At 38.5% G+C, this 25,237-nt stretch overlaps 3 protein-coding genes across 3 annotated transcripts in view; 1 reads left to right on the forward strand and 2 right to left on the reverse strand.

Moving 5' to 3' along the window:
* Positions 1 to 2,655: 2,655 nt before the first annotated feature.
* On the reverse strand, positions 2,656 to 10,409 carry LOC128520891 (butyrophilin-like protein 2). The gene is made up of 7 exons (XM_053495325.1): positions 10,039 to 10,409; positions 8,645 to 9,016; positions 8,085 to 8,099; positions 7,802 to 7,852; positions 6,140 to 6,184; positions 3,579 to 3,623; positions 2,656 to 3,016 (listed from the first exon to the last, which is right to left on the reverse strand). Exons 1-7 carry the CDS (start codon positions 10,373 to 10,375, stop codon positions 3,012 to 3,014), a joined length of 870 nt encoding a protein of 289 aa, XP_053351300.1. The 5' UTR covers positions 10,376 to 10,409; the 3' UTR covers positions 2,656 to 3,011.
* Positions 10,410 to 11,304: 895 nt separating this feature from the next.
* LOC128520325 (butyrophilin-like protein 2) lies at positions 11,305 to 15,673 on the reverse strand. Its single transcript, XM_053494514.1, has 3 exons — positions 15,275 to 15,673; positions 14,835 to 15,176; positions 11,305 to 11,678 (listed from the first exon to the last, which is right to left on the reverse strand). The coding sequence occupies exons 1-3, from the start codon at positions 15,597 to 15,599 to the stop codon at positions 11,305 to 11,307; spliced, it is 1,041 nt and encodes a 346-aa protein (XP_053350489.1). The 5' UTR covers positions 15,600 to 15,673.
* A 9,501-nt stretch (positions 15,674 to 25,174) lies between these two features.
* The window catches only part of ift140 (intraflagellar transport 140 homolog (Chlamydomonas)), a 133,529-nt gene continuing 133,466 nt past the window's right edge, over positions 25,175 to 25,237 (forward strand). Inside the window, exon 1 of the mRNA XM_053495082.1 lies at positions 25,175 to 25,195. The gene's annotated coding sequence lies outside the window, so the exon portion shown is untranslated. The remainder of the gene's footprint in view (positions 25,196 to 25,237) is intronic.

Consider the following 25,237-nt stretch of genomic DNA (forward strand, 5'->3'; position numbering starts at 1 on the left):
TTGTGAACAGCTGTGTTGGTCATGATGAATGAGGCGGTAAAAAGAAAAGTGTGGTGGATGGACAATTGGTTTAGACTTTCAATAGTTTTATTACAGTTCAAATTAAACTATATTGAGGTGACAATATTTAATAAATGACAGATGTATATATCCTTGCCATATCATTGCTATTACACTGGTATTAGAGCAAAGTGTCAGCCTTTGACTTAGAGTAAAGTACAAACAATACTTACTGTTGGGAAAATGTGATGGCATACGCCACCGTCTACCTGGTTTTCCTTTAAAATGAAAATTAATTGCCTTTAAAGTTACTGTAATAGGTTTGTGCACACAACAGTTTTATTGTTTCTCAACAGTTTTTTTTTAAAGAAAAAAACTGGATAAATATTAAATAGTAACATTTATAATTTTATTCTAATGACTAACATTAAATAATATAATTGTTTTTGTTTGTTTGTTTATTTTTAGCTTTACAAAAATATAAAAAAAAATTCTAGGAAAGTATTCTGGACAAAAGGGTTTATGCATGGTAATTTCTTGTAATTTATTTTCCTATAATAATAATAATAATAATAATAATAATAATAAATTTTACTTTTCAATATATGTAAATTAAAAATTTCCTAACTTCATTGGACTTCTTCACTACTGATACTGGATTTTAAAGGGTGTGCTGATTAACTGGGTGGAAAGTCACTTTGATCAGTTTTCTTTTCTTTCCAAACATCACACTATCTGTTAAAAAGCTGAAGCTGAAAAGAGGATGGCTTCTACAACAGCTTCTACAATTATCCTAAAAATACCTCAAAATCCACTATAGAATACCTTAAGATACGAAAGCTGAAGGTTTTGAAATGGCTATCACAGTCCCCTGATTTAACATCATTGAAAATTAGTGGGTAGATCTTAAAAGAGCCTTTTTTCTCTTTACATGCTTCTTCTGGGCAACATAATTCATAGGCATGGTACAGTGGAACCTCGGATTGTGAGTAACACAACTGTGGGCAACTGTAACCTAGCATAAGCAATTTCCCTCTGGGATTAATAAAGTTCTTTGAAACTTGAATCTTGAATCTAACACGGTTTGTAAATGTTCTGCAAGACGAGCAAAGATTTTTAATAAATTTTGGCTTGAAAAACGAACAAGTCTTGGTTTACGAGTACCGAGTATCATGTATAACGCATGCGCTTCTTGTTTTGATGCCGAGCGTCACGTAATCACAACTGAGCCAACGGTTTTTCTCTCTCTTGCGCTGCAAAATTGTGGGTAATCGTCTCCCCTGCTGGGTCTTAGTGCCCGTCTCTTACTGCTATAATCAACATCCGTGCACGTGTGTACTGTTTGCCATAACACTGTGATCACGTGTGTGTGTAAAACATATTTTTTTTTGTGTTTGTAAGCGTGTTTGTACAACGCGCTAGTGTGCACACACATATAAAGCAAGAGCTAGACTCATTAGAGGGTAAAGAATGGCGACAGAGCGGAGTTTCTGTGTAAGGCAGAGTGTGTGTGTGTGTGTGTGTGTGTGTGTTTGGGAAGCCGAGAGGAGGAGGGGATGGCAAGTGTGTGCACAAAGTTCGAAGAGTCAATCTTTGACTGCATCAGATCTAAAGAGCTGATTAAGGTCTGAAACCTTGTAAAAAGAATATGAGACTCTGGAACTCTTGGGGTGCCCGAATTTTTGCACAGTGCCATAATTATGTTTTTAGTTTTAGTTTTGTTTAATTTATGGCATAAGAAGTCCTTCCTTCTTTCTGTCGAGCTACACATGTCATTCCCGAGCTGCCAGTGATCCAGACTCCCTCTGCCCTCCGGACCTGTCTGACCCATCCTGGTGCCCCGCTTCTGGCTGAAGATCTCGTCACATGGATGCCCCGTGTGTCTCTCTGGGATGCGTCTGGTGTCTGGGGATGATTCTCTCTACCTAGAAGACAGTTCTGGCCTTGACTGGTGTTGGCAACTGTTTCTCTGGGGACTTGACAGTTCGATAGTTCATGACTGGAACTTCTTACAAGTCTACCTGGGTCTTCAATAACTACCTGGACTCCATATTAACATCAATTAACATCAGCTATTATAGCTGAACTGCCTCCCACCCTACACACTGTATAAATGCAGATCATTTACTGCTTTCTGTTTCACCCAAATGAGGATGGGTTCCCTGTTGAGTCTGGTTCCTCTCAAGGTTTCTTCCTATTACCATCTCAGGGAGTTTTTCCTTGCCACTGTCGCCCTCGGCTTGCTCACCAGGGACAAACTGACCATTTTGATTTACACACATTCACATCCAATAAATACTTATATAATGATTTTGTAAAGCTGCTTTGCGACAATGACAATTGCTAAAAGCGTTATACAAATACAGTTTAATTAAAAAATTTAATTGAATTGAAAGTGTCTTAACAGATGGACAAAGTCTATTAAAAAGAACGGATTCAAAATGTTTTTTTCTTTTCTAATGTACATTATATGACAGTTAGAACTAAAATGTTTTTACAGTAAACTTGATATGATATAAAATATGATATGGAGGAGTTATGGATAGTGAGGTAGTATGAAAAGACACATTACAACAGACTGAATGTCTGAATATTTAAAACTACAAAATAACAGCGTGTGTATTATTGGGAACAGTAACTAATGTGATGTTCCTCTTTAACTGTAGCTGCTACAGCAAAATCAAACAGCCTCCTGATCCCCAGAGTTACACCAATCTGTATTTCATCTGTATTACTGACAATAATAACTCTAATCTAGAGAGTATTGGTAGTTAGCTACAGACCAGGACCCATAAAATATGGTTAGGGTTGAAGTGTGAGCATATTACTATAGATTTCTTTTTAAAATAAATTATGCTAAGTGTGAATGCAGCCTTATTTACACTAAACACATCCGTAACATATAGAACAGAAAGATCATTTCTCTTTGGTGTGTTAATGCTCTCTAATGTCCTTTACTGTAATCCACTTCTGTCCTTTGTCCTCTGCTGTTTCTCTCTTGGGCTCTGTCTTCACACTGCACACACACACACACACACACACACACACACACACACACACGTACATGATGAAACTGTCATTGTGGTTACTCAAATAAAAAATCATCAAACATTCTCTGTAGGTGTATAGAATATTGTAGCGTTTTTACGCCGGAAAGGATGGTGGAGAGACGAGTGAGCTTATTTGCTGCCCAATGCAATGGCTGGGAGTACTTTATTTAGCACACAGCATGTAAGGCATGAGCAGCACCTTCACTCAGGAGCCTACATCTAATTCAGCGTTAGCCTGAACTAGAGCACATTTCACACGTCATACCCCTCAACACACACACAACAGGGCCGAAGTCACTAACCCAAACACCTTTCCCCATCATGGTGAACACACCGACATTCCCGCAAAGCATGCTGGTCGTCAGCCGCCGCCCCGCCCACGCCACAATATATTTAAAACATGGCAGGGTGCCAATAATTAATAACTGACCACAGATTGATATGATAGATGTATCAGTGCTAATACATTGGTGTTAGAGTAAAATCACACTTTGACTGAGAGCACAATACATACAGTAGATTACTTACTGTTGGGAACATCCCCCGGATTACTCCATCGTCTTCCCGGTTTTTCTGTAAAAAGAAAATGAATCACACAAAAGTCCCCCAGTTAGTGGATATGTCAATAACAGTAGCTTATACTTTTCAGTCTTATACTGCTTAATTGTAAAAACGTAAAAAAAAATAATAATAATGGCCATTAAATAGTGACAATTATGATTTTAAATAGCATTATTTTACATTAAATAGCATCATTACAGTTTTTCTCAATTGCTTTGAATAATTTATTAATTACAGACTTCCTCCTGTCCAATTATCAAAACAATTAGTATACTGCAACAAAACCTGTGTGCCTAAGCATCTTTTGCATAAGGGGTGAAAACATTTAGTAACATTGATGCTTTCCACCTTTGGCTCATTATGCAAATTTATTTATGTGTTAATTTGCATTGGCAGAAGGAAAGAAAGTCTTAACTTCCTGCAGTGGAGATGTGAGAAGCAAATTAATTATTGACTCACATTGACCAGCTTTGTCCAAAAGTCTTACCCCTTCACTTACTCCTTATCACACTGGTGCTGAAACCCAGGACAAGGAAGGTGTCTGCCCTATGAGGCCTCAATGCTCATCACCAACTTCAAGGCCCTTTCCAGTCTACAGCAAAACAAGCACCTAGAGGTTCTCTAGATCTGACTGGCAGCGCTCCAGAGCCTGGTTCAGAAAGGGGGTAGTCGAGCTAGGGACCTGTTTACTGTCACCTCACCCTAGCTAAATGGGTCTGCATGGTGACCCAAAGGCATTTGTCGAGCTGTTTAAGCATGCCTCCAAGCCATGGGACTGGCCCTAGTGACAAGGAGCATCCTGTTTGCTCCCCGTCCTGATCAGAGAGGCCCAGATCCCAGGGCAACGCCTACAGGTGAACTGTATGCTGGAGTATCTTGTCCTTAGGAAGGCAGTTCTCCAGTGGGCCATACATACTGTAGTATGATTTTCACTAACGTAGGCAGACAGTTGCATTTGCTCAGCAGTTTGGCATTCACTTGCTGTTTATATTCCTTTTCTCCTGCAGACAAACTTGTTGAACAGATGGCTGGGCCTGTTCTGTCCCAGGTGTTGAAGGAAAAGGAGCACTTGGTGCTGTACATCAGCTGCAAACTGGCTGTAAGTGCAGCACCATAGAGAAGACCACATGGGTTTTTATTTAAATATTTTATTCATTTATTTAATTCAATTTTATTAATTTTATTGTAAAATAAATTAAAAGATTTTAAAAAGCAGTATGTGATTGGTGCGTTGTTGCTTTTCATTTGCTTCTGCATTATTGACTAAAAGTGGTACAGTAGTTATCAACATCTGGAAAATGCCTCTTGCACTTCTGTTGGATCAGGATGTTTTGTGGTACAAGAGGAAGACAGCTATTTACACAAAGATATAAGATGTGTGCCTAGTTAACTTGAGCGTGATTGTAGATTATGTCTTATTTTATATGTTTGTAAGGAAAAACCGATGTAAAGAGTGAAGCCAAATGCAGATAGAGTAATATTTAATCTGTAGTTCAAACATTTTGGAGTGAAAACAGGTGTGTTGTCTTCCATACACTAGTGTGATGTTTATTATTTAATTGTATTGTTTGTGCTACATTCTTACTCTTAATTTTGTAGAGATTAATATGAATTAACATGTCAGCCAAATCCTTTTAAAAATACGGTACTGTACATTACATTTCTCTGCATTAACATATATTAATAACTACTGGGCCACAATGGTGCAGCACTGAAATACATTATGTTTGTATTTGTTTCTATTTTTTTATCCTTTATTTATCATTTGCAAAGCATCTCTTTCTGCGATTCTGTGGAAGTAGTGAATTTGTTAACAATAAATATCAGAACTTTTAAATGCTTATGCATTTTATAAATTTGGTGTTGATGAAAAATGTTTTAACAATTATTAATTACTAACAGTCAGTCACGGAGTGGGTGAGAGTAGGTTGGTTTGATACGGGAAAGAGGAGCAGCTGCCTGCATAAACCCATATTTAACACAAGCAGCCCAAACGTGACGATCTTCAGCACTCATGCTGGACCTCAACAACCACATTATAGCCATACTGATACTCAGTAAACCAGCACAACTTCAAGTGTGATATTGCTTAATTGTACTGAAACCTTTAAAAAACAAAGATTTGACTGTGGCCGACACAGCGATTGTGGGACTTATTTGTGCCACTGACTAAAACAATGAGAAATTACTTGTGGTATTTGTGTGAATCTGGCTAATTATTCACACTGATTGCACTTATCTGCCTGTTCAGCACTCCGCGGTGTAGCCGTCTGCAGATCTGTCCATTCTGAACAGTGCATAGTGTCCTCTTGTGGATCTGCCCCTCACAAGACTCGCATTGTTACATATAATTATTAAAGTAAAATATACTAACTAAACTATACTAATTAATGTGCAAATGTTTAATAAATATCCACAAATTGATGTGCTAGATTGTTTACTTCCATATTGCATTACTTTGGTGTTAAAAAGTGCTTTAAAGTAAAACATCAGCCTTTGACTCAGAGTACAGTTCAGAGATTACTTACTGCTGGGAAAATCCAGTGTCATACTCCACCGCCTTCCTGGTTTTTCTTTAAAAGAGAATAAATCATATTAAAAGTCACTATATTATAGGATTTGTGTATATAGCATTTTTAATTTAAATTTAAGTTTTATACAACTAAAATTGTAAGAATTTTTTTTAGAAAAAACTTGATTCGTATTAAATAGTAAACTTTATAATTTTAGAATTAAAGAAACTGAATAGTATCATTACCAGTTCATTTCTCTAGTAAGGAAGTTCTTTAGGAAACAGGGGCTTATGTTTGTTGACATTTTTTTCGTAGTTGCTATGCTGTATTAAACATAAATCATTTGAAATGGAGTTCTTAAAGCAAAATGTCGTGCAAAATGCACGTCGGCCAAAACATGGTATTGGTGCTAAAAAGTGTCTCATTTAGTGAATTTTCAGACACAATTTTTCATAACACCTAATGCTTCTCATCTTCTGATCCATCTTCTTTTTTTTTTGTAAATATGCATACACAGTTATATGTTTATCAGAAAAAGAAAGAAATTTGCTAAATACAATTTCATGCCGTTTTATGTTTTAGTGTCTGTAACTTTTTAAAATTCAAATCTTTTAACGATCTTAATTGTCATTCAGAGGAAATATGGCTGATTTAGATTTCACATTAAAAGACACAAACCTACTAACGTGTAATATTCTAAAATACAATTCAATGTGGCTATGGACGCTACAGAGGAAATTACTTAATTTTGCACGGAATCCTTTAATTTAAGCATTTAAGTACAGCTTACACCAGTTGTAGTGTCAATACGAATTAAATATGAATTATTTGCATTTTCATTTATAATTAAATGAAGCAGGATGGAAAGACGCTGAAAAGTGACCATTTTTGAGGCACATATAAAATCATAATTTAATCAATCCAAAACAGCTAAAGTTAGCAACTTGAATTTTTAGGGACGCGAGATTGGTCACTTCCATGCTATATAAACTTCAGAAGTAGCTCCTTTGGCATACACATTTTCTGTTTTATATAAAAAAATATAATTAGCACCAATACTGTGTTTTGGCCAAAAGGATATAATGTAAATATTACACAAAAATATTACCAATATTACCAATTTCCAACACAATAATAATATTTTTGCATATAAAAACAAACAAAATTAAATAAAAAGTAAATTAATTAAAATATTAAATTAATAGACATTAAACCTCACTTAACCTTAATTTATGATTCCTCAATGCACCGGCCTATTTAAAAGCAAATCTATAAGCAGTTCCCTTTTCTTCTTGCTACCATCCTTGATAACTTACTTAGGACTCATGGTGCTATGTCTTTAATAAATCTTGCACAAAATGCAAATAAATAAATAAACATTATTCACTTGGCTTTCCACTGACGCAAACAAGTTTTGATCAGATAAACAAGTTTTGATTTGATCTGGAAGTACAAGGAACTGATTGCACTGTACCCGCAACGGAAAGTACGCATAACTGACTCGGTCACTCATATGCCGAAAATGCCAATGCAATTTTAGTTCTATAGGTGAAAAAATTCCCAAGCCGGAGCATTCGTACCACTGTACTTAAAAAAATAAGGATTATATGTGTATTAAAAAAAAAAAAGAGATTAATGAACTTAATAAAAATGTAAATAAATAAATAAAAGGCTTACTAGGTGTGTCATCATCATCATCATCACCTAATTTCTTCCATTCTATTGTCCCTGTAAATCCAAGAAATGAATTAGAATTTGTGATTTCGTAAATATTTTTACATAAAAAATGCGGCATGAATACAAGTTTGTTTTTATAATGAATTTATGATTCCTATTCCCTAAATAAGACAAATCAAAAAGGATGTTTATGTTCATGTAATGTACAAGCCTTCCTATATGAGTTAATGTAATTCATACTTATACAATTTTTAAAATATTCCAAAGATACTTTCATTCTTACCAGAGTGTGGCTGACCTAAAATGAGAAATAATAAGGTTAGAGAAAAGTACATTTGTAATAGCTTGAAATAAATGATAATAAATAGATGCCATTTATTTTCCATAATATATGCTATTTTTTTGAGATAGGAATTTTGGCTTTTCATGAGCTGTATGCCAAAATCATCACTATTAAAACTATTAAGAGGCTTGAACTTTTTCAGTTGTGTGTAACGAATCTAAAATATATGAAAGTCTAATGTTTATCAGTACATTACAGAAAATAATTAACTTTATCACAATATGCTAATTTTTTGAGAAGGACCTGTATATAGAATAAGCTTCCATAATAATATAACAATGTAAAGCTTGATATCAGATTAAAATACAGTAAAATAAGGATAGAGTGTTTGGTTAAAGGTTTAATAATCCTTTCTTTAGTTTATTGTAAGCTTATTCCACTCTACATTAGGGACTTGTTAAATGAACCTAAGATAATTTAAGATAATTTCCTGTATTGGATGTCAGTTTTACAGTGTCTGCCTACTATAACAGGTAAAAGAGAAAATTTGGTGTTCTTACTTTTTTTTGTCATTAAGGTAATTGATGCTTCCACTTTTTCATCTCCACATGTGACTTCACACCTGTACTCTCCACTATCAGACCACTGTACATTCCTTAGCTCTAGAGACACGTTTCCTTCCTCCAGCTCATGGGTGAACAGACTCACTCTGCCCTCGTAGTCCTTCTCCTCTTTCACCTGCCTGTTCTGGTACAGACAAATACAGTCTGTCCCCTTAAACCACCTGATCTCCATGGCAACAGCACTCATTTTAGGAGAGAGGTGACAGAACAGAGTGACATCATAATCCTTCTCCGCAGCCATGCAGTGAGATGCATTATCAGATCCAAAGGGCTTTCCAACATCTTCAGATCTGTGGACCAGCTTGAATTCTGAGAGGAAGAACAGAAGCATTAGAGAAACATACACAGGCCAGAGTGTGGTCAAATACAATTACCATATATGATGTGATCTTTAAGTCCATCTCATGAAAAATCGGAGGAGAAACAAAGGTGTTGCGTTTATATTTTTGTTGAGTGTATATATATATATATATATATATATATATATATATAAAATGAAGTAGGATGGGAAGACGCTGAAAAGTGACCATTTTTGAGGCACATATTAAATCATAATTTAATCAATCCATATATATATATGCAATTGAGTGTATATATATATATATATATACACTCAACAAAAATATAAACGCAACACCTTTGTTTCTGCTCCGATTTTTCATGAGATGAACTTAAAGATCTAAAATTCATTCCAGATACACAATATTACCATTTCTCTCAAACATTGTTCACAAATCAGTCTAAATGTGTGATAGTGAGCACTTCTGCTTTGCTGAGATAATCCATCCCACCTCACAGGTGTGCCACATCAAGATGCTGATCTGACATCATGAGTAGTGCACAGGTGTACCTTATACTGCCCACAATAAAAGGCCACCCTGGAATGTGCAGTTTTTTGCTTTATTGGGGGTCTGGGGACTCAGAACCGGTCAGTATCTGGTGTGACCACCATTTGCCTCATGCAGTGCAACACATCTTCTTCGCATAGAGTTTATCAGATTGTAAATTGTGGCCTGTGGAATGTTGGTCCACTCCTCTTCAATGGCTGTGCGAAGTTGTTGGATATTAGTGGGAACTGGTACACGCTGTCGTATACGCCGGTCAAGCACATCCCAAACATGCTCAACGGGTGACATGCAATATGTAATTATTATTTTAGCATAATTTTCTTACCCTTTTTTACCTGCAGGAGTCTGTTGCCACTAGCTTAGAAACAAAGTATTTAAATGTATCCAAATTCATAATGATATTAAAACAAATATTATCCTGACAGCATTACTTTTTTTAGTATATATGGATCATCATGTTTATGGTTGTTTACCAATAATTACCTGACATTTGTAGGTCCACTCCACTGTTTTCTACTTTGTATTCTTCATGAGTCACCTCACACTTGTACTTTCCACCATCAGACTCCTGAACATCGCTCAGCATTAAAGACACGTTCCCTTTCTCCAACTCATGAGTAAGCAGACTCGCTTTTCCCTCGTAGCCCTTACCCTCTTTCACCTGCCCATTCTGGTAAATACAAATACAGTCTGTCCCCTTAAACCACTTGATCTTCATGGCAACAGCACTCTTTTCAGGAAAGAGGTAACAGGGCAGAGTGACATCATCACCAGCACAGGCATAAATGGTGTAAGGTTTGGCGATAGATGTTTCAGTCATGCTGAATGTAAAATGGTCTGGTTCAGGGATTGGTGTCAACACTAGTAAGAAAAATCAATAGAAAAATGTTACAATTGTTTAATAATTGATTACACTGACACTGATATTTACTTTACTGTACTGTTGCTGAAGGGATGCTGTGAATGGGGAAAATTATATAACTAGAAATATGTATTTCCTGAAGAAAGTACAGAGTCATTTAACAAAAGTAATTTCAGGACTGAGATAGTTCAGGACTGGAATTTCCTACAGTCTACCTGAGCCTTCAATAACTGAACTGGACTCCTTATTAACTAAGACATCATCTGTTATATTAAACTTCCAGCCTCCTAACACACAGTATGACTGCTAAACCATTCCTGCTATCCATTATCACCAAAATAAAGATGGGATCCCTGTTAGGTCTGGTTCCTTTCAAAGTTTCTTCCTATTGCCATCTCAGGGAGTTTTTCTTTCTTTCGCAATTGGCTTGCTTACCAGGGACAATCTAAGCATTATGATTTATACACATTTTCTCTTAATTTATACATATTTGTATAATTTTCTTTTGATTTTATGAATCTGCTTTGAGACAATGACCATTGTTAAAAACCTTATATAAATAAAATTTAATTAATTTTAAAGTGTTGAAACTACTGAGATGCTAAGAAATCAGATCAGTTCTGTTCTGTTTGGTTTATATTCTGTATAAAAAGTCTTAATGTAGGTGCTTATGCCATGCCTGAAACTTATATTCCAAAAAAATTCTAATTGTTATCTTTAGCATAACATTTCTAACCTTTTTTTTTAACTACTACAGTCTGTAGCCATAAGCTTGGAGACAAAACATTGAAAAGTATCATAATTAATCATTATATTGAAACAAATGTTATCCTGACAGTACTTTATAGAGTATATACACACTACATGCATATTATGGTTGTTCATTATTAATTACCTGCATTTTGTAGGAAGACACCATTGTTTTCAACCTTGCATTCCCGATGAATTGCTTCACACTTGTAATCTCCAACATCAGACTTCTGAACACTTCTCAGCGTCAGAGACACGTTTCCTTTCTCCAGCTCATGGGTGAGCAGACTCACTCTTCCCTCATAGCCCTTTCCCTCTTTCACCTGCCCATTCTGGTACAGACAAATACAATCTGTCCCCTTAAACCACCTAATCATCATGGCAACAGCATTTCTTTTAGGAGACAGGTAACAGGGTAGAGTAGCATCATCACTAGACCAGGCATAAATGGTGTAAGGTTTGGCAACAGATGTTTTAGGCATCCAGAATGGATTTTTGACCAGTTTCAACTCTAGTAAGAAGAAAAAAACAGATAAATGTTCAGTTGTTTAATAAATAATTACACTGGTATTTACCTAACAGTAAAGGAATGCTATGTATGGGAAAAAAAATTACAACTAGAATGGTAGGCAATATGTCCTAAAGAAAGCGCAAAGTATTGCAGAATCAAAATAATTACTGAGTACCAGGGGCTTATACTTCCTAGTAATATGACACCACCCTTTTAAAGATATAGGAAATATAGCAATATACAGTATTAAATATAGCAGTTATATCAAATATTTTAAGAAAACATCTAGAGGAAGTTAAATTCACCTACAGTAGAAGCAGAACAGAAAATAGGCTAAATGCATGTCTTCCCTGAAAGATGGTAGGACCATTCAACAGTGGTGGAGCATCAGAGGGAAGGTAGTGTAGTGCATAGTTTTATAAGTCCTTTAAGGTAAGTGGATCCTGGGATCTTTTAGCTTTGTAGGTTATCATTAGTACTGTATTTTAAATTTGATGTAGGCAGCTACAGGAAGCAATTGAAGAAAGAAGAGATGTGGGATGGTGGGGAGAACTTAGCAAGGTTGAAAACAAATCATACAGCTAAAATCTTTATTAGCTGCAGAAGACAAATGGTCTACTGAGGCAGGCCTGCCAGCAGTGAGTAGCAATATTCTAGTCTTAAAATAAAAAAGGAGGTTGACAAGGAACTGAATGGCCTGTGTGGAGATAAATGGACGAATTCTTCTAATATTATAAAAATCAATTTTACAAGAGCGGTTAAGGTGACTCCACAAGACCTCTAATTGTGTGCAGTGGTGTGTACACGGATGTTAGCAGCAGATCCTTTGGGTGCTGTGGGTTGTGGGGTGGGCCCTACATGGATCAGATTTGTTTCATTGTTGTTCCATTCCTATCAGAATGAAAAAAATGCCCTATATTCATATTATACTGTCTCAAAGACAGAACAAAATATTTTAGCAGGAAAAATTATGAGCTAAGTTGAATGAAAACAATTTTTTTAGCATGATGTCCGTCACACCAGCTCAGTACCTTTTCATCTGCACAGTTCACCCTGAATAGAGTACAGTGGAACCTCGGATTACGAGCATATTTATTCTCAATTTGTTCTAACTTTCTTGGATTGATTCTCTGCTGGTAAAGTTCGAATCGGACTCGTTGTAGCACCCAGTTGACTCAAACAATTAGAGCATCAACAAAAAGGTGATTTATTTCAGTAACTCAATTCAAAAAGTGAAAATCCTATATTGTATAGATTCATTACACATAGACTGATATATTTTTTATTTGATGATTATGGCTTACAGCGAAAATGAAAACTCAAAATTAAGTATTTTAGAAAATTAGAATATTGTGAAAAAGTTCAATATTGGAGACTCATGGTGTCTCACGCTAATCAGCTAATTAACTCAAAACACCTGCAAAGGTTTCCTCAACTGAGGAAAAATGGTTCACAGAGTGAAATTTGAATTGAATTACTGAAATAGATCAACTTTTCAATGATATTCTAATTTATCGAGATTGACCTGTATACTCTTGCAGGTAGCCTTGTTGATTCTAAAATGTTGTTTAAAGTGTTTTGTTAATCTATGCTACATTGTTCTCTCAGGTGTTTAATGAACACCAGTCTTTTCCTCTATCACTGCATGCCAAATGTAGTGCTGCATATTCTTTTTAAATAGTTATTTCTTCATTTCACTTAACAAAACATTATTAATACCATTGTGAAGTGTCAATGTGCTCTTTCACAAACTTCAGGTGTGCAGCAATGTTTTTTTTTTTTTAGTAAGTAGCAGGTTCTTTTGTGGTGTCCTGCCATGAACACCCTACTTATTCAATGTTTTACGTACTGTAGACTCATGAACACAGATGCTAGCCAGTTCCAGTGATGCCTTCAAATGTTTAGCTGTCACTTGGGGTTGTTTCTTTACCTCACTGATGAGTCTTCATTGTGCTCTTTGGGTCATTTTGACTTTGCGTCCACATCTAAAACTGGTGGATTCCTGAAGTCATTGAAATCACTTTGTAACCCTTTTTAGCTTTTTGTAATTCAATCATTCTTGATCATAGATCCTCTAAAAGCTCATTTTGGCGAGGCATGGCTAACATAAGTGTATTCATGTGGTGTGGAGGGGCTTGCTCATCAGGGACTATCTGACCATTTTGATTCATACACATTCACATTCCATACAAACATAAATAATTATTTTGATTGTGTAAAGCTGCTTTGGGACAATGACAATTGTTAAAAGTGCTATACAAATAAAATTGAAATTAATGTAATTTAAAAGTTTGAGTGGTTTTTAATCAGTCAAAGTAGCTCTAGTCCACACCTCATTTTCTTAACAAGACTCCAGGTTTGATAATACCTCACTCCAATTAGCTTTTTTGAGGTCATTAACTTAAGGATTTATATACTTTTTCCAGTAGCAGAAAGAGGTTGTTATGGTTGTTCTCAATAAAGACATCAAAGATTAGATTTTTTTGTATTATTATTTTAGGCACATTACATCTGTCAATACTCTTGACATAGATGAATATCAGATCACCTTTCATGACTAATTAATGCAAACCATGAAATCACAAAAGGTTCACATACTTTTTCTTGCCACTGTAACTAAGCATATGCTGAATTTAAGTCCTGCTTTTATACTTTAGGATTTGCTCACATATGTGTAGCCAGTAAAGATCTAACCAATCAAAGATGAGACAAAATTCTTGTAATGGGTCTTTATAGTGCTTTAGGATTATTCAAAATGTCATTGGGATCTGACTGGGAATTTAGCAGGTGTGTTCAATCTTGTCTGTAAAAAAAATGTCTGGTTTTCACACACATTATCACAATTCCACAAGCACTTTTCTTGCAATTATTCATATTCTTCATGTGTTTGACGTTTGCTTACAATTCTGGATTTAGATTTTTTCCTCTACGAGGCCTGTAAGCTGCAGCTTAAATGAAGGAGCTAGTGTGTTAGTTCACTATGTTCAAGGGGAAACAAGATTATAATCTGCATCAGTTTGCATTGTTGACATGATTAATTTTTAATTATATACACATAATCTATGCTGCCATATTTTAATTATCATTATTAAAATAAGATTTCAGAGGTAGTAAACAGTTGTTATTATTGAATGTGTCTGTCTGGGAAAATACTACCTGACACTTGCAAGCGATCTTGATCACTTGCCACCTTGTCTCTTCCATGGGCAACTTTACATTTGTACTCTCCACTATCAGACTCCTGAACATTCCTCAGCATCAGAGACACGTTTCCTTCCTCCAGCTCGTGGGTGAACAGACTCACTCTGCCCTCGTAGCCCTTCCCCTCTTTCACCTGCCTGTTCTGGTACAGACAAATACAGTCTGTCCCCTTAAACCACCTGATCTCCATGGCAACAGCACTTATTTTAGGAGAGAGGTGACAAGACAGAGTAACATCATCACCAAGAATCAGTTGGGACAGGGTATAATAATCAGACGTGGAGATCAGGTTAAACCCTAAGAGGAGGAACACAGGGTAAAGAGCTATTACAGAGCATTTCATAAAAAGAAATTGTCCCTAGATGTTGTCTGTTATTATTTTGCACAGCACTTACCTGCAACATGCAAATAAATAATGGCAACTTCTTCTTTCCTCTCTCCATGAGCTTCACACCTGTACTGTCCAGAATCTGTGACCTTAACATCTCTCAGTGTCAGAGAGACATATCTCCCATATCTTACCCACATATCCCCCTTCATGAGTGTCCCTCCCTCACCGTAGGCCTCCTGGTGAATACATTCTGTCCCCTTAAACCACCTGATCTCGCTGGTAACTTTGCTGATTTTATCAGAGAGTTTACAGTGTAGATTGACGGTGTCACCAGCAGAAGATCGCACTGTAGAAAACTTAGCATGTGAGGTTCTAGTTGAAGCAGACATGATGATGTGAGGTTCTAGTTGGAGCACAGATGATGATGTCTTCACTCAAAAAGAGAAGGTGATTACCACAAAGATTCAGCTAAAGGAATAAAAAGACCAGGAATTGGTAATGAACATAAACAACCAGTGCTCTGTGAACCTTTTTGGTGAGCTACAAAAAAGCAACAGTGTTCTTTCTTTTAATGTCTGTATTTTTTATGAACTTATATTTATTTTAACTGATTACATGGTCAAGATTTTTTCACTTATTTATTTTAATAACACTAGAATTTAATGTACAGTATAGCTTGATATTGACTACTGATGTGTGATTTATAACTTTGGGAGAGAGAAAAAAAGGCTGCTGAGGGAACAACAACTGATAGCTGTTATGATGTAAGTGAGAACAGAAACTAACTTGTCTGTGGTTCCTTCTGGCTCCTCCCTTTTAGTTATGCGGTCATAGTTAGTCTCTGCTTGCACTTTACACTAAATATACTTTCACTTTATACATTGTTTGACTGTGACCAGACCTAACTCCCATCTCTCCTTCTCTTCTGCTCTCCCCTCTTCTCTCTCTTCTCATCTCTCTCTCTCCCTCTTTCTCTCTTCTTCCCTCTCTCTGTCGAGCTATACATGTCGCTCCTGAGCTGCCAGTGATCCAGACCCACTCTGCCCCCTGGAGCTGTCTGACTCATCCTGGTGTCCTGCTTCTGGTTGGAGATCTTATCTTGTGTGGTCTGTGTGGTGGCTGGGGACGGTTCCACTTTACTATGAAGACAGTCCTGTCCTCGGCTTATGCAGACAGCTGTTCTCTGAGGACTTGTGACTTCAGTCGCTAGACAGTTCAGGAGTGGAGTTTCCTACAATGTACCTGAGCCTCCAATAACTGGACTCCATTTTAACTAAAACACATCTCCTGTTATACTGAACTTCCAGTCTCCTAACACACAGTATGGTGCAGATTATTTACTGCTTTCTGTTTCACCCAAATGAGGATGGGTTCCCTGTTGAGTCCGGTTCCTCTCAAGGTTTCTTCTTTTGATTGTGTAAAGCTGCTTTGCGACAATGTCAATTATTAAAAGCGCTATACAAATAAAATTGAAATAAATTGATCACTATTCCATGGTGTGTTAGCTTTTGTACTGGTAACCCAATAAGGTAACAAGGATGCAGTTCAAGAACAATGAACTTTGTAGCATGTATAATTAGAAATGAAGACATATTTTACAGAAAGTTGAGACAAATGCTGTCAGAAACAACATTGCAGGAAACAACATTGTCATGGTCTGTACATATACAGTATACTGTACAGTGGAACCTTTACGAGCATAATTTGTTCCGGAAGCAGCTCGTATTCCAAAACACTCGTAAACCAAATTAAAATTTTTCATAAGAAACAATGAAAATTGTTTGTTCCACAGCCCAAAAAATAAATACATTAAAAAAAATAACACAAAATATTAAGTAGAAATAAAACAAATTAACCTGCACTTTACCTTATAAAAAATAAATAAAGTGTTTCTGTTCGTGTGTGCAGGCGCTGTGTGTGTGTGTGTGTGCGCGCGAATCTAAAGTGAGCTCCCCTCTCCCCCTTCTCGTCTTACGCAATTACCCACTCTTTTCACACGCGCGCATACACAATAAAAACAATATACAAGAAATCCCTCTAATAACACTTAACTGAGTGACACAGTAACGGAATCACTGCGGTAAAATAAAAATGAAACAAATCAACCTGTACTTTACCTTTGAAAAGAATCGTGACAGAGCAGAGTTTCTGTGTAGAGCAGAGAGAAAGAGTGTGTCTGTCTGTGAAGGCAAAAGTTGGAGGGGTCACACACACACACACACACAGCAGGCAAAGAGCAGCTTAAGCCTTGAGCAGAGAGAGAAAATTAATCTTTAACGTCTCTAATGACACTTGCTTTTGCTTTACATGCGCGCTGTACACGCACAAAATAAAAATATGTTTAACACACACACACACACACACACGTGGTCACAGTGTTATAGTAAACAGTACACGAGTGCATGGATGTTTATTATACCAGTAAGAGACGGGCACTAAGACCCAGCAGGGAAAACGATTACCCACAATTCTGCAGTGCAAGAGAGAGAAAAACCATTGGCTCAGTTGTGATCACGTGACGCTCAGCGTCAAGACGCATGCGTGATACATGATACTTGGTACTCAAAAACCAAGACTTCGTTTTTCAAGTCAAAATTTATTTTAAATCTTTGCTCGTCTTGTGGAATCCGAGGTTTCACTGTACTGTGCTGCTTAAAAAGAAGTGTTAATTAAAGAACTGCTGTTGAGACGTTGACATCTGCTTGTTGTGTGTCCTATCTGTGTGCTAGACCCATTATAATATACAGTGAAACCTTGGGTTGCGAGCAAAATTCCTTCCAAATGCGTGCTTGTATATCAAAACACTCATATTTCAAAGCAAATTTGAATGACTCTCTCTCTCCTTTTTCTTTGGAAACACTGCTTCTTTAACAAGAAACCTCTCTAATGACACTCGAGTGCAGGCACACACTAATAGAATTACTGCTGTAAAGTATAAATAAAACAAAATGACCCGCACTTTACTTTTGAACAAAATAAAAGATGCTTTACACGTATGTGGTCACAGTGTTATGGTAAACAGTACACACGCACACAGATGTTAACTATTCGAGTGGCGCGCACGCACTGAGGCCGAGCATGGGTGATGATTAATCACAATTCCACACCGCAAGAGAGAAAAAAAAATTAGCTTTTCTTGCGGAATGCTCGCAAACCGGGTTACTTGCAATCTGAGGTTTCACTGTACCACCGCCACAGACTGCTCGCCTCCGTGCCACGCTGCATTTCTGCAATAATTAATGCAAAGAAAGCTCTGACAAAATATTGGGAGCTGTACACGTTCATACTTTTCAGTAGTCCAAAATTATATATATATTATCAAAAAAAAAAGAAACGTCCCTTTTTCAGGACTGTGTATTTTAACAATAATGTTGTTAAAATCTAAATAACTTTACAGATCTTCATTGTAAAGGGTTTAAACAATGTTTTCCATGCATGTTCAATAAACCATAATCAATTAATTAACATGCACCTGTGGAATGGTCATTATGACCTTAACAGCTTACAAAAAGTAGGCATTTAAGGTCACAGTTCTAAAACACAGGACACTAAAGAGACTTGTCTACTGACTGTAAAAAACACCCAAAGAAAGATGCCCAGGGTCCCTGCTCATCTGCGTGAACGTGCATTAGGCATGCTGCAGGGAGGCATGAGGACCGCTGATGTGGCTAGGGCGATAAATCGCCATGTCCGCACCGTGAGATGCCTAAGACGGCGCTACAGGGAGAGAGGAAGGACAGCTGATCATCCTCGCGGTGGAAGACCACGTGTAACAACACCTGCACAGGATCGGTACATCCAAATATCACACCTGCGTGACAGGTACAGGATGGCCACAACAACTGCCCAAGTCACACCAGGAACACACAATCCCTCCATTAGTGCTCAGACTGTCCGCAATAGGCTGAGAAAGGCTGGACTGAGGGCTTGTAGGCCTGTTGTAAGTCAGGTCCTTACCGGACACAACCAGCAACAGCGTCGCCTATGGGCACAATCCCACCTTCGCTGGACCAGACAGGAGTGGCAAAAAGTGCTCTTTACTGATAAGTCACGGTTTTGTCTCACCAGGGGTGATGGATGGATTCGTGTTTATCTTTGAAGGAATGAGCGTTACACCGGGGCCGGTACCCTGGATCGATTTGCGGGATCGATTTGGAGGTGGAGAGTTCATCCCATGGTCTGGGGCGGTATATCACATCATCATCGGACTGAGCTTGTCGTCATTGCAGGCAAACTCAATGCCTTGCGGTACAGGGAAGACATCCTCCTCCCTCATGTGGTACCCTTTATGCATGCTCATCCGGACATAATCCTCAATGCAGGACAATGCCACCAGCCATACTGCTCGTTCTGTGCGTGAGTTTCTGCATGACAGTAATGTCAGTGTTCTGCCATGGCCAGCGAAGAGCCCGGATCTCAATCCCATTGAGCACGTCTGGGACCTGTTGGATCGCAGGGTGAGCGCTAGGGCCATTCCCCCCAGAAATGTCCAGGAGCTTGCCGGTGCCTTGGTGGAGGAGTCGAGTAACATCTCACAGCAAGAACTGACAAATCTGGTCCAGTCCATGAGGAGGAGATGCACTGCAGTACTTCAAGCAGCTGGTGGCCACACCAGATACTGACTGGTACTTTTGATTTTGAGCCTCCCTTCATTCAGGGACACATTGTTTGTAAAAACAGTTAAAAGTCAGAGGACATTTCTTTTTTTGCTGAGTATATAAAATTTTTAAATTGGTCTTAAGTAATAGTCAAATTTTCTGAGATACTGCATTTTGGGTTTTCATTAGCTGTAAGCCATAATCATCAAAATATGTACATATTTATGGAGTGATATCCCAGACATTTTTAAAAAGGAATTGCAATTTGCATCTTGTTTATCAAGGATTAAACACACAAAAACAACGAATCGCATATTTTTTTTTACTCTGGAGTGGACAGAGAAGCTATTACAAATAAATATATTTTTAGATCTTCCTGTTACAGCCTGCTAAAGCTAAACCTTTCAGAAACGCTGCTTACCGGCGCTTTATAACGATGAATTCACTAAGGGTGCTAAAAAGTGCACGATCAAGACCCATTTCAAATATAAAATCAACTGTACTATAATCCACTCTATCCTTGCTAATAACTTCAACCAGCCCCTTTGCAATATTCATTTTAATAATGTTTTTTTTTTTAAATAAATCTTTTACAAAAAAAAAAACATTTTTATAGCTTTTTCGTTATGTAGATTGTAAAACCAGTTGTACTATAATCCACTCTATCACTGTAAGGGTTAACCCCCTGGAGGGTGATAAACGCCCTCTCTTGGTTTGTGTTTTGTTATGTTTTTGTTTGGAGTTTTAGTTTGAGTTGGACTTCATGTCCCAGACTGCACCTCGGTCAGGTGAGGTAAGCAACCACCTGAGCCGAGGAAAGTAATTAAGTAAATGTGTATAAATAGCCTGACTGAAGTTCAGTCAGGCGTCTAGCATTAATTGCCTTTATAGTTTCTGTGGTTATGGTTGTTTTTTGTAAAAGTGATGAATTAAAGTTTCCAAGGTGCTCTAAGGAAAAAAGGGCTTTCGTTTTTGTTATGCTTTAATATTGTAGCGTCAGCCGCCGCCCTGCCCACGCCACACTGCCCCCACCCGAGCTGTGACTGTCCCTGGTCACCATGAAGAACTCCGTTTCGGAGGCGTAGAGGCGGTCGGCGCTGGCGCTGGGAACGCCGGCGTCCTTTGGCAGGTGAGGGGTGAACGCGAATGTAGTCCTGAGGCGGTCTTCAGAGTTCGATGGTTCCCCGGCGTGCGGCTGTGGAGGCGCAAGACGGTCCCGGTGGGGCAAAACTCGTGCCCGCCCTGCCAACCGCACCCGGTAGATGACATCGGAGAGCCGAGCTGGCTGTGAGTGTCCACGCCCATTCGCCCCATAGGTGCCCCCACCCAAAAGTCTTGCAGCGGTGCCCGCGAGCGCTGGGTGGGGCCCTTCTGCCTGGCGATGAGCGGTTCACAGTTCCACAACCCGTGGGAAACAGTGGAGCCGGTGTCCACGAGCGCCCGCAGTAAGACGCCGTCCGGCACACAGTCGATGTAAAGCCCCGCGGGGCTCCCCAACCGTCCACCCGGCGCTAGTTTAGCGGCTGCTGGTGTACGCTGTCCCTCAGGCCTGAGAACCTTGCAGCGGTAGTCCGGCGGTCCCTGGCCTCGGCGTCGTTGCGGAATCTCGGAAGCGGTGTCGAGGCCTAGCCGCGACGGGTAGCCCTGTCCCCGGCTAGGTTCACCTACCAAGCGCCACTGAGCTGCGGGCGGTCGCTCGGCTCTTTCGTCCGTGATGTGCCGCCATTATGGGCTCAGCGCGCTCGACCTCGCGCAGCGCCTCCTTACGGTCACCCGCGCCGTCGCCTCGCCGCGAAACGTCGGAGAGCTGCTCGTTGCCTAGCCGCGACGGGTAGCCCTGTCCCCGGCTAGGTTCACGAACCGAGCGCCACTGAGCTGCGGGCGGTCGCTCGGCTCTTCCGCCGCGATGTGCCGCCGATATGGGCTCAGCGCGCTCGGCCTTGCGCAGCGGCAGGTCGCTTTGCCGGCTAACAGCGCACGGAGCTGTATCTTGCTCCGGCGCTTGCGCAGCGCCAGCCTCCGCCCCGATATCCAGCGCCAGAATTTTCTGCTTCCCGCTCCGCGTTGGTTGACGTGGTGTGCTCGCGCTAGCTCCGCCAGGAAAACGCTTCTTCTGCGCGAGTAGTCGCTCCGCTACTCGGCGGCCCGCTTGGATTTTTAGAAGGTCCTCCTTTGTGCGCTCGAACCCGTTATTCTCCATCCCACTTCTGACACCAATGTAGCGTTTTTACGCCGGGAAGAATGCTGGAGAGACGGGTGAGCTTATTTGCTACCCAATGCAATGGCTGGGAGTACTTTATTAGCACACAGCAGGTATGGCATGAGCAGCACCTTCACTCAGGAGCCTACATCCAATTCAGCACTAGCTTGAACTGGAGCACATTTCACACGTCACACACCCCTCACACAAACAGGGCCGAAGCGACCAACCCAAACACCTTTCCCCAACATGGTGAACACACACCGACATCCCCGCAAGGCAGCAAGGCATGCTGGTCGTCAGCCGCCGCCTCGCCCACGCCACAATATCATCAATAAAAGACTAATCTGAAGTTCGTGTCACAGCCTCTGCGATTATGCCACATACCCACAGACAACCTAATCGTGACAATTACTGCTAATAACTAAAACCATTCCTTTTTCTTATTTGGTTTGATTTCAGGTTTTTTTTTTTTCTTTTTTTTTTTTTTTTTGCCAAAAATTAATTAAAAAAATTAACTGAATTAATATCAAACTAAATATTGCAAAGGGGAGGGTTGTAGTTATCAGCAAGGATAGAGTGCTTTATAGTACAGTTGGTTTTACATTTGAAATTTCTATAGCAAAAAAGTTATTGAATTTTGTTGATTTAATTGTTATTTTTTGCAACTTATAATAGACTGTACCAAAGTGCATTCATTTTTATACATATCTTTACAATTATAATTTTTTTATGATAATAAAAAACACCCCGACTCTAATTTAACAAATTATCTGTTTTATTGGCACAAAAATTGTTTGTGTAATCATTTACTTCTAAATTTACATTAATATAATTATTAATAAATGAAACAAACAAACAAATAAATAAACAAATAATCCATACTGTAGCCTAACAGTGTAATATGTTTGGTGTCCTGTGAGGTATTTCTCTGTAATCTTGTGTGTTCTTCTGTAAATAAACTGTTGGGTCTTGGTCATGCACCAAGTATAAAGCTCCAGTAAGCAGCGTTTCTGACAGATTTAGCTCCAGCAGTCTGTAACAGGAGAAGATCTAAAAAATATATATTTATTTGTAATAGCTTCTCTGTCCACTCCAGAGTAAGAAAATATGCGATTTGTCATTAGTGACGTCACTCCCCACACAATCCCGCCCCACAGTATAGACCCGCCCCATGAAAAATGTCTGGGATATCACTCCATAGATATCAGTCTGTGTGTAATGAATCTATATAAGTTTCACTTTTTTAATCAAATTGCTGAAATAAATAAACTTTTCCATGATATTCTAATTTTTTAAGACATACATACATTTATACAGTGTGTGTGTGTGTGTGTGTGTGTGTGTGTGTGTGTGTGTGTGTGTGAATATAATTTTTTTTTGTTCCGTATCTGTTCCTTTTAAAAGAAATGAAACCTGCTTGTTCCGCTAAAAATGTTGAATGACTATAGAACAGGTTCCAAATAAGACATGCCGTGACATGCTTTTTTTCTACAAATGACAATAATTAAACACATTTAAGCAAATAATTTAATAAAGTAATGTGCAATTCCAGCAGTTATTAATTGTATATCCTTTTAATCGGACTGAATGTTCTCATTTGAAAGAATGTAAGAATCTGTCACTCTTCATGTCATCACATGCTCACTGGTCTATGCAGTTTCAAAAGTATAACCCCTAAACTATTATGAATTCCAAACTGAATATTATTTATACATATTTCCTCAAATAAAAAAGTATTTCCTTTCACACTTTTTTCATTTTTATTTATTTTTATTATTGTATTCTGTAAAGCTGCAAAGACCATTGTTAAAAGTACTATATAAATTCTATTTAATGCATACCATAGATACAGCTGCTTTAGGAAGCATTCACACCTCTTCCCTTTGAGGGTTCTCTTATTTAAGTTTGTAACTAGAGCAGCAAGGTCCTTACAATGTAACTTATAGATATAATTTTATTATTTAACTATTGAGTGACATGTATAGCCACGCCCACCTCAAGAAAAAAAGGGCTTTATTCGTCCAAAAAAGCGATGGCTGCTATGAGGTAATCTGGCACATAACTGCTCATGACGTCCCTTTTACTCAACATTTTGATTTAATTTCTGGCACAGATTTAACTTCAAACAAAAACTGAAGAACTGGCAAGTTTAAATCAATGATGTTGAGCCAGTTTTAAGGGGTGATGTGACAAAATTGGCTGAACAGACTTTCATGATGTTTACTGGTCCTCCAGTATATGAAACACAAAGATATCATTAAAAAAAAGCGAGCTGTTCTGACCAATGTACAGAAAAAACCTTTCTTTCTTTCCTTTCTTTTCTTTCATTGGCAAGATTCTTGGGATCCATGATGCTATGTCTTCACTAAATCTTTCACAAAAAAATCTAATATATATATATATATATATATATATATATATATAAACTTGCTTCGCTTGGCTTTCCACTTACGCAAACATATTTTGAACAGCTCCAGGACGTACATGCAACATAGTCGCGTTCGGTGCGGCTCAGCTCGTTTGCTCATGTGTTAAAATGCTTTGTATGCTGAGGCAAATATCTTACAAAGTTTCATGTCTTAAAATGAATATTCGAGTCATTCGCGTTAGTATGTCGAGGTACCACGATTTGGCCAATTTGGAAAAGCCAATTAGCCGAATCTGCATGTCTTTGTACTGTGGGAAGAAACCGGAGTACCCAGAGGAAACCCACCAAGCACAGGGAGAACCAAACCAACACCCTGAAGGTGTGAGGTGAAAGTAAAAATAATGCTCAGGATTATCATTATAAACTATTGGCATAACTTGATGTGAAATGTGTAAAGAAAGAAAAAAGAAAAACAAGGAACAGACAGTTTTGTAAGAGGAAACGTTTTATTTTTTAATGGTATGAGACTTTTATTTTGAAGCCTGTTCCCGAAGGCTCCACACAGAGCCTCAGGTTGCCTCGGTAACCGGAAACGACGCCTGGTTTGAAGCCTGGAGAAAACCGCGAGCGTTATTTATCACACCAGATACAACAGATTGAAGGTAAACATTTAATAAACATTTACACTGGTGTCTAATTCTGTAGACGTGTTCATTTTAACTCCTGTTGTTTTCCTTCAGCGGCCCGCTAAGGCTGTTTGTGTCCCAAATCGCGCGTTACACCCTAACTACTGTAGGTGCACTAGGCAGCCGTAAGGTGGGCGTGCTGCCCACCCTAGGTAGGGCACTAAGTGAGTCA

Source organism: Clarias gariepinus, chromosome 4 (assembly GCF_024256425.1).
Source record: "Clarias gariepinus isolate MV-2021 ecotype Netherlands chromosome 4, CGAR_prim_01v2, whole genome shotgun sequence".
Lineage (NCBI taxonomy): Eukaryota > Metazoa > Chordata > Actinopteri > Siluriformes > Clariidae > Clarias > Clarias gariepinus.